A 10,398-nucleotide genomic window follows, 5' to 3' on the forward strand; every position below is an offset into this window, starting at 1 on the left:
TTTAAGACAAACCATGTGAAAATTCATAAGTCAACAGCATTGCTGAGAAATGTTCTCCTTAAAACTGCAGTGATCCAAAGATAGTCTTAAAAACCCCGGTTTGAAAGCGCTGGTGTTTCGTACATCACAAACTACGTCACAAATACCTTATAACCAATCAGGTCAACGTGTGGGCAGGCTTTAGCATATCATTAACTGCTGAAAAGCAAGAGAGTCTCAAGAGAAGCCATGTTATCCCGGTATATTTTTCTGTTGATAGGAAAAATCGAGTACATTCAGCAATATAGCGGGTGAATTATGTATATGATGATGTTATGATGCACTATGCCTTTCTCCACTGACGTTTTATGATGTTCAAAGCGTTTCTAAGGATGTTGATTTTCAGAAGGCAGACTGAGATGGCGAACGGGAACATGATTTGTGTAACATTAGCAACACATTATTAGCTGTTTGATAACGTAGTCAAGCAAAAAGCTAATCATATTAATTACCGTTATGTGTCAAACGTTGTAAAGAGCGATATAATTGTGCAGCATTTACTACAGTAACTTGAGTAAAAGCTGACCGGGTGAATCTCTGAGCTGGTGTGAGTGGAGGCGGGGCTAATTTGCATATTCATAGATCCGCGTATACTAAATGAGGCAAGGGTGTAAAGTTACATTCAAGCTATTTTAAGGCATGAATAAAAATATTTCAAGAAAAAAAAGTTTCAATATGTCATTTTGGTGATAAAAAAATTTGTTTTAAGGGATACAATTATTGACTACATGGAGACTTTAAATCAGATCTACTGAAATACACTAACAAACTCTAGATCACATTTTGCTTCTAACATTCAAACTGACTGGGCAAGATTATTTGCTCAAAAAACAAACAATACTACAAAAATTGCACAAAAAAATATTTATTGATGTGGTAATCTGACAGTGCATGTTATTAAAGCATATCCACTCTTCACAGAAACATTAGAAGGTGGAATGTGGATGCATGCAACATGCCTTAAAATACTATAGTAAACCAGGAGACACTCCCATACACTGCTGAAGCTCACGTTTATAATACAGGTTCAATAGCTGAGCAGTGCCACTGTAAGAAAAGTACATTGCTAGGTGAGCACGATGAGACAAATCTTGCCTTTGTTGCAGTGCTTTGGCAAGACATTGGCATTATATCTATATTACAAGACTAACACCAATGTGTAGACGTGTGGAAATGAGACAGGTGACTGTGGCCAGCCAACCACCTGCCAATTTCATGTATGATGTAAACTTATTTGATTGCTACAAAACATTATTATTCCAAATCCAGGGCTTCATCACCACGTCATGGATAATTGTTTTAAAAGACAATTTAAGAAAACATATTTTGAGAAAATATTCTCCCAAAATAGTTCTAATTAGTAAACACACACAGCTCCCAAATAAAGAAATAGAAAAAGGCTCGTACATAATGTAAAAACTGAAAGCGAACTGAAGCTGTTGGAGGCAGTATATAAACATGATAAATGGTACAATACTGCCCTTTCTTGAAAAAATAATAATAAAAAAAAACGGCAATAAGCTTGATTGATGTGAAACTTTTTCACTGGAATAATTCACAGTTTTTGGAAAATCAAATGAGAGGGACTTCGATTGTCTGGATGTATATACAGAACTGTAAAAAGACTATAAAAAACTCGAAAGCCCTGGTTTCACATACAGGGCTTAGATTAAGCCAGAATCAGGCCTTAGTTCAATTAGAATATTTAAGTAGCTTTTATAAACGTGCCTTAAAAAAAAAAAAAAAAAACATTACTGGTGTGCATCTTAAGACAAAACAATGGCTCTGACATATTTTAAGATATGTCAGTGCAAGTTGCATTCAGTTAAAACAGCTGAAACATGCATTTTAGTCTGGGACTAACTTAAGCCTTGTCTGTGAAACCGGGGATAAAGCTTCTATTCTGTGATGTAACATTTGAAATACATTGTTTAATTCTAGTGACAAAAAGTTCAAAATTTTGTAATGAATTTCAGAACAAACAATAAAAAAGTTATATCAAAGAGTCTGTTTTGGTTATCAGGCACTGTAGTGGTCACACACCAGGATTTTGGACACAAACACAGCTTTAGTCAGAGTCTGAGTCTGAGTCATCATCTGTGAGGAAGAAGAATATGTTATTCTGGAAGAGAAATGAAGGAGGACAGCCTCTGAATAACAATGGGGAATTCCCAGTGAAAAAACAAAAAACAAACTGCACTGTACAGTAAGTTTAATGCATGAGAATGACTAATACAGCTTGCTTGTAGCAAGGGTTAATTCATATGTGATACTGAAGGAGTTCATCCTGCCTAGTCACATAACTAGAGTAAACGCTACACTGTGGATGATTGTTTATAAAGTTATGAAACCACGTTTGATAAGAAACCACATCACCCTTCCACTTCCTGCGACTGGTCTCACTAATATTCTTGCTGCTTTAGTATGATGTGGAAAGATTAGTGCAAGCAATCATTCCTGTGAATGAGACTTCAGCAGAGAAAAGAGAACTTTAGGTAAGAATTTTGGTTACACTTTATTTTAAGGTGTCCGTGTTACAGTGTAATTATACATTTATGTACTGAATAATATTAAGCAACTACATGTACTTACTATAGGGTTAGGGTAAGATTAGGATTTGGTAAAGGGTTAGTTGCACATTATTATGCAGAATGTACTGTTATTACTATGGTAAGTACATGCAACATGTAACAAGGACACTGTAAAATAAAGTGTTACCAGAATTTTTTTTTATTTTTTTTTAAAGCTGTCTCTTACGCTCACCAAACCTCCATTTATATCATCATCAAAAAATTCATAAGACAAATTCAAATAATAAGAAAACAGTAATATTGTGAATTTCTTTTTCATTTTAAAATAACTGTATTAATATTTTGTAACAATACAAACATATTTACTGTCACATCTGATCAATTTAATGTATCCCTGCTGAATAAAAGTATTCATTTCTAAAAGCATTAAAAAGAATCTTACTGACCCCAAATGTTTGAAAGGTAGCATAAATAAGAGCTCTGTATAAATACCTCGTGTGTTTGGTGGTTCCTCGCTGGAGTCACCTCCCTTGAGGAAATTGGCCAGTTCATTAAAGATGAAATAAAAGTCCAGGGCGAAGATTATTGTGGCAACAAAGCCAAAGACCTAAGAAGTGAAAGAGAAAGACACATGAGACCAGTCTAAACATCACACAACTGTGTGGAGCAACTATAATCATAGATAAACAGTGCTGTCACTGATGGTGGCGATAAAGAGAATTTGACTGAACTGATGTGAGCCTACCCCAGCAGCCTTTGAGGCTCCATCCGGATATTTGGACACAGATATTATAGAGATGATGAAAAAGATAATGGAGGCGCTGACACAGCGCAAGAAGTCCTTCATGAAACAACAGACATGGAGATTTGGAAAGGAGGACGGAAATTTGGTAGTATAATTTGATCCAGCACAGTCATTTTGTTTGTAGGTCAGTAAACTTACCATGAGGGGCCAGTGAAAGCCCTTAAATCTCTCATTGAACTTTGTAGAATAAGCAAACAGCAGGAAGAGGGCCGCCAAGAACTCAATGAAGGGAGCGGTGACGAAGGCAGCTGCTGTTGAAGCAGCAAAGCACACAAAGCTGATGAACGACAGCACCTGAGGAGACAGGAAACACGAGGATGCATTTTTATTTAACTCTTGTATGGTGTTCGGGTCTGTAGGACCCGTTTTCATTTTTTATCCTCCGATCACCTGTGAGGACAATAGATTTGGAGATGGAAAAGGAGAAAAAGACAAGAGCACTAAGGAGGAGCTGTGATATAGCCAAATATTTATAATAAAATAAATTCGAACCATATCTACTGTTAGTATTAGTATACTTTTTTATTATAGCCTGTAATGATTAATACATCGTACAAATATTAAAAATAATTATTTAGGTCCATCTCCTCCCCTGCACCGTCCATTATCTCCCAGGTTTCCTCTCCATCTCTGTACATCTCTTTTGGTGACATTGTTTGTGAAAATGTACATTCGTCGATTTACGTCTACTAACTATCATCGCTTCGATTACAACGTCACATGCCTTCATGCTGAACGTGATTTTTATCCAATGAGGGTGAGGAGGGGGCAGGATGTGGGAGGACGAATTACGTTACAGCACTGATTGGCTATTAGCTGTGAGCAGACATCAATGTATCAAAGAAAACAGCAAATACAAATGTGAAGAATACTTGTTAACTTTTAACAAGTTTGAAAAGTTTTTACTTTTCAAAAAAAAAAAAAAAAAAAAAAAAAAAAAAGAAGCCTACAGTCAAGTTTTATAAGCGGAATTGGCAACTCTGATTATGCCTTATCGAAACAATAAAAAATGCAGGGTGGGGACTTGGTTCTATCCATTGGTTATTGACTGGATTTTGAGATGTGGGCGTTGCACTGAAAAATGGAGGCAGATGAACATGAGTTTGGGTTTAAGCAGACTAAATGATTGGAGAAGTCCGGCATACGTCACCAGAGAGAAGTCTGTCATTTTCACCAGAAGATCAAGTTATGACATTCTGATTGAAAATTACGAGGTAAAAAAAAAACATGGAATCGTTCACAATAAGATTTATAACATGAATTTAGAAAATACTGTAAATTTCCATTAAGGAAGAGAAAAGTTGGCACACCACAGCTCTAAAAATAGAAAAATTATTAATTTATGTTCTCACCACAGCCAGTGAGACCTGAAACGTCTAAAAGCTTTTCGCGCCTGGAGCTTTTAGGCTTCAAATGTTACCTGTGGTGAGAAAATAAATAAATAATTTTCTATTTCTGGAGCTGTGGTGTGGCAACTTTTTGTGGTTGAGCACCCTCATTAAGTTTTTTTTTTTTTTTTTTTTTGCACTTTGGATGTGCACACTTTGTGTTGAATGTTTGTAAAAATAAATTTCCATAACATTTTAATTTCATGACAACCTTATTATTTATTTTATTATTTTATTATCCAACTCTTATGGAACTAGGCTACTTGGCATTGGCGAAGAACAAATAAAGGCCTAACAACTGGCCACATTTTTGTCTGAACTATAAATAACACAATATTAGCCTAATTATTTGTTTAGCACAGCAAAATATTTGGTCCCACTTTATATTAAGTGGCTTTAAGTCCTATGTACTTACATCGACAAATAAGTACAATGTATTGTGCTCATGTTGTATTGTAAAACACTTTTGCTGCTATTGAGGTGTGATAAGGCTAAGGTTAGGGACAGGTGTGGTAGCATGGGTTGGTTTAAGGGTGGGTTAGGGTGTAAGGGAGGATTCAACAATGTAATTACAAATGTAATTATACATAAACTAATTACAGCTGTAATTACATGCAGGTATTTTTTTAAACATGTACAATGTAAAAACATGTAGGCCTATACACAATAAGTCCATTGTATAAAATTATTAATTTAAATGTAAGTACATAAAACTCCCCCTCCAGATGAACGAGGAACGTTTAAAAGCGTTTGACCTAACTGTATAGATATCATAGGCTACTGTAGAAAACAGAAACTTTTCTGAACAAACTTATTAAAAGAAAATTAGGCTTAGGCCTGAAGAATAATAAGTGAAAAAGAGATCGATAAGAAAAAGAAACTCAAATCAGAAGAATAAATGCCACGATTTAAGTCGCAGAAAGCACTTCTATGTGAAGTGTCTGCATCCAGCTTAAAAAAACTAAACGGACAATAACATTTAACAGATAATAGAATTCCACAAAACAATGCAATTATTATGACACACTAGCTATCATGGGTGGATAACCAATAAAGGTCGAAAAGCGTACCACTTCACCGAGCAGCAGTAGTCCTTTTCGGGAGGAGATGAATTCTTTACTCGGGAGAAGAGAATGGATTACGGTCTGTCGTGACCGGTTACTATCCGACGCCTCGATGTCCCCCATCACGCTGACGAAACTCTTCTGTTACCGAATAAAGTTCACAGTAGTGATGCGTCCCACTATCCGCTATGAGACAGCTGCTACTCTTCGCAAATCGGCATAACTTTCCACGGAGTGGAAACGGAAATAATGACTGCGGAAACGAAGCACACAAAAGAGCAGCATCTGCATTCCCGAAATCTGGAGACCGTTAATAAGTGAACAGAGAATGTGTGCGAAACATCTCTCACATCACAGGAGTCTCCAAGTAGCAACTGTAAAGATATTATGTGCAACAACATCTGCACATTTCTGACTGAACAGTTAACCCTTATCCTCTGTTTGGGGTCTGAGTCTGACAGACTTCAAGCCCCGTTTAGGCTAGTAAAAACATGGACGGTATTTGACTTTGGCTAACATGTTGTTCATACTTTATTTCGACCCTCTGATAACTCTAAAATGTAATGTAGACATGCATTTTCCATAAAGCTGAGTTAAAACAATATGTATTGTGAAAAGCGCTATACAAATAAATGTGTTTAAATAACAAACAAAATAAATAACAGATAATAAAGTTTCCAGAATGTTTTTAGAGGTCTTTAATGAAAAATGTATTTGAGGTAATAAGACAGAAATGCAACCACTGAATGTAATTAACCTATTTTGTGAACATACCAACATTCTTAAAATATGTAATGTATGTTTAATATACCTATGTAGGCTTATGTTTTTATATTTAACATGGTTTGAAGAGATTGTTCTTGCTGGGATCAACCCAAAATTTGCATAATAATTCTGGATAACAACAAATTTTTACTTGTGGAATAAGGAAATTAAATCAATCGGGGTTAATGTTTTAAGACAATAACAACAAGATCCTCAATTTGATTCACATGGACAAATGTATTTTGAGTGGTGATAATTTGTGCATCCCTTAGGTTTAACATGTATGCATTATTCATGAAAGAAGTGAATACATTATTACTATACAAGTATTTTACAATCTTATTTTGGTGAAAATGGTCCGTTCACAAAACGAGAGAGCTGGTCCTGCAGAGCTTTAATCTCCCTCTTTTTGGGCCTCTGTGGTGGTTCTTGGCTTGTTGAATGTGATTTTTTTGAGAAGGATATAGCCATCCAAAGACAAAAAGGCTGCAGCCACAAAGCCCACAATCTGTCAACCAAAAGACACTGTATAGTGAGAAACTTGTGTCATAATGTCTGGGTCATTCACAATGATATTCCCAAGGATGGAATAAGTTTGAAAACGTCTGATAGATTTAATAAGGCCTGCATAATCATTGAAAATATAAAGAGAGTTCCAGGAAGAGAGGATGTGTGAATTCTCACCCCTCCGCTCAGTGTGCCCTTCACTGTGTACGTACAGACTGCTACCAGGCTAAGAATACACATCAGTGTAGCTGCAAAGAATGAGTTGAACACATCCTGTGGAGCAAAAGTGCATTAACAATAATTGTGTTTGCAATAACAACTGCAGTTGCAGGTATATTCGCATTGATTCAATCAAGTGCATAGATGTATGCTCTTACAATAAGGGGCCAGAAGAAGAGAGTGAACATCTTGTTGAGTTTCAGTAGGTAGAGCAGAAGAAATCCAAACGTGATGAAAAACTCCATGCATGTTGCGGCAATGTAGGGGGGCCTAGAAGCCACTGCATAACACACAAAAGCCACAAAAACACACACCTGCCAAGACAATATTACTCAAGGGTTGTTTGAGGAATTTCAACAAGACATTTAGTAAGATGGCAAGTAAAATGGTTTTAGACTATACAGTAGATGTTGCGTTATTGGAATGTAATGTGATTTTGTGAATAATGTTTTTCAACATTCTTTGAATTTACATTGTGTCAAATCAGCTGTGCAAACCTTGTTTTTTTTTTGTTTTTTTTTAAAGCAGGTTTACATTGTTTCCCTTTCTAACAATGTTGTATTGAAAGTATCAAGTCTGTGCCTTGTACTATTAAGTCTTTTAAAAAGTGTGCAGAAAACTACCATGTTACATTTTCATAAATGTCTCACCATTTCTGCTATTTTCAGTAGACCTTTTGTGGACTTCAAAAAGGCCAAATCAACTTCCATTGCGGCATTAATATGATCTTTGTTCGTATGTTTTATGTCGATGAGTTGCTCTCAAAACACAGCTTGACAGACTTAAAACATTGCTTCCTGACTGAATGCTTCCTCTTAGTATCAGGAAATGACTAATTTCACATCTTTTTTTTTTTTTTTTAATGCACTCAACAGTTTTTCATCAGTAAAAACGGATTCTCTACATTTAGACTTGTTCAGATCGTATCAAATCTTTCTGTCAGGTGATAATATTCCTGGATGCATTGAAAATTATGTAGAATGAATGCTAAAAGTGATAAACATTCTTATGTATGTATGTATATTACAGCTGGTCTATGATCTAGACTCTAGCCCTCAAGTGTCCTTCGCATAGCAGCCCTTAATTGAAAATCCTGCAATTTCTCTCAGGTGTGGTACCAATTTTTTTTTTTAATACATGTAATGTCTCTATCTTTGATCAAATAAAAAATATCATTTTTGGGGTATTTTTTATTTTATTTACCTCTAAAAGTACAATATTTTTGTTGTAAAATATGTTTATTTTATATTTAATATTGATTTTACTTATTAAAAAAAAAATCATTCCATTAAGTTCAGACAGCCAAAACCTAAATATTTGGGAACTTTGGTGACATGATGGTATAAAAATAGCAAACGAGCAAAAACATCAGTAGCCACTAGATGCTGTATTCACTGGCTGCATATAGTCTGAAATCTAAAACCATTGTTGTAACGAACTTAACCACTTAACTGTGTCCATGTTTAGTTAAAATTGTAGAATTATTTAGCAACCATTTGTGTTGGGTGAGACTATACAAAGATGGCAAAATATACTTACAGTCAAATATGACCATGCTAAAAGGAAAAGGCAAAGTAGGAGACAGAGTAATCCTTTATTTCTAAAAAAAACCATCAAATTTCAAACTCAAAAAAGTACCAAACGGGTAAGAATAAACAATAAACCTAACAATAACTCAATAAAAGTAAATGGTAACAAACAGGTAAAGAATAAACTATGTACAACATGTTTTGTTTGGAAGCATCAACAAATCTTGCAGTAGGACTTTGATCTGACTTTGAAAAGTGTGTGTGTGTGTGTGTGTGTGTGTGTGTGTGTGTGTGTGTGTGTGTGTGTGTGTGTGTGTGTGTGTGTGTGTGTGTGTGTGTGTGTGTGTGTGTGTGTGTGTGTGGCTGATTAGCACATAAAAATAAATTTAAAAAAAGCTCAGTTATTGGCTCATTCAATTCTCTGTTTCTGTATGTGTGAGTGACTGTTTTTATTTGTCAAAAAACAAAACGCTCTGTTATAGGCTCATTTAATGGCTTTCAATGCAATGCTTTTGTGGATGTGTGTGTGCGTGTCACGAGTGTATGAGAGAGCGTGATTGATTGTTTGCCACATTGAGAATGTTATATAGGCTCACCCCTTCATTTATGTGTATGTATGATCTGCATTGTGGTGTGTTTATTGATTTTTATTGGCCAAATAAAAAAAAATGGCTCTGAATTATAGTATTTCCTATTTATTTCCTGTTGGTGCCCACTTTTGTCCATGAAGAACCAATTAAGGAGGTGTTTTTTTTTTTTTTTTAACCACTTAACATTGTTGAATTGAGTCCAGTTTTTGTGTGTATGTGTGAGTGTTTAGGTGGCAAACTTATAGGAAAAGTAGCCAGGACTTGTACCGCTCAAGGGTTAGACATCATTTTGATTCTACTGGTCAGTGATTCTGGCTGATATCTATATACTTGGTGACATATATTCATGTGAATCAAAATACAAGTCAACTTATTGTTTCACTCTTTTATTTAAGCAGCCACACATTATTTTAGACAATTTCAATTTAATTATATTGTGACAGACAAACAATATGAAGCAAACACACTGCTTCTAATGTGTGTAGGTTTTGCTGCACACCTCATTAATGCTTTCAATATGCTACAATGCACTTGAAGTAGTAAAACAGTGCTGCACGGATGACGTATTGTTGTAGGCCAAAACCTGGAAACAAACATTTTAGCATTCACAAACTAACCGTGGTGTAGTCAGTTTATCGCCTGAGCTTAGCTTTTTATTTCTGGAGGTTGTATTTAGGCTTCAAAATTCATAAAAGTTGTGTTTATTTGTTAAAGTTATCTCGATGGACAAAACGTGCAAGAATCAAACTTTTGTTGATCACAAAGCTTATTTTTTGCAATCATTCAAAAGCCTATGGACAAATCCTATTGGGTTTTTGTCGAGGGAACCAGTTTGATGCCAACTTCTGGGTTGGCCTACAAAAACATGTAACGTTAATTCATATTTGGTTTCAAATTAGTTTTGTAATTTGGATGTCTGAGATAGCATCATGTTCTGATAAGGAACAATATAACAGGCTTC

General features: G+C 35.3%; 2 protein-coding genes across 3 annotated transcripts; both read right to left on the reverse strand.

The window, feature by feature from the left end:
• Nucleotides 1–888: 888 nt before the first annotated feature.
• On the reverse strand, nucleotides 889–6,361 carry cmtm3 (CKLF-like MARVEL transmembrane domain containing 3). Of its 2 annotated transcripts, XM_082162214.1 has the most exons (5): nucleotides 5,834–6,361; nucleotides 3,514–3,669; nucleotides 3,316–3,411; nucleotides 3,063–3,177; nucleotides 889–2,136 (listed from the first exon to the last, which is right to left on the reverse strand). In XM_082162214.1, the coding sequence occupies exons 1-5, from the start codon at nucleotides 5,948–5,950 to the stop codon at nucleotides 2,108–2,110; spliced, it is 513 nt and encodes a 170-aa protein (XP_082018340.1). In that variant the 5' UTR covers nucleotides 5,951–6,361; the 3' UTR covers nucleotides 889–2,107. The 2 variants fall into 2 exon arrangements, with proteins under 2 accessions (XP_082018340.1, XP_082018339.1); XM_082162213.1 differs by having other exon boundaries at nucleotides 889–3,177.
• A 149-nt stretch (nucleotides 6,362–6,510) lies between these two features.
• On the reverse strand, nucleotides 6,511–8,132 carry cklf (chemokine like factor). The gene is made up of 4 exons (XM_082162219.1): nucleotides 7,969–8,132; nucleotides 7,477–7,632; nucleotides 7,277–7,372; nucleotides 6,511–7,100 (listed from the first exon to the last, which is right to left on the reverse strand). Exons 1-4 carry the CDS (start codon nucleotides 8,026–8,028, stop codon nucleotides 6,987–6,989), a joined length of 426 nt encoding a protein of 141 aa, XP_082018345.1. The 5' UTR covers nucleotides 8,029–8,132; the 3' UTR covers nucleotides 6,511–6,986.
• Between the last annotated feature and the right edge of the window lie 2,266 nt (nucleotides 8,133–10,398).

The sequence above is a fragment of the Leuciscus leuciscus genome (assembly GCF_965113295.1).
Source record: "Leuciscus leuciscus genome assembly, chromosome: 2".
NCBI classification, from domain to species: domain Eukaryota; kingdom Metazoa; phylum Chordata; class Actinopteri; order Cypriniformes; family Leuciscidae; genus Leuciscus; species Leuciscus leuciscus.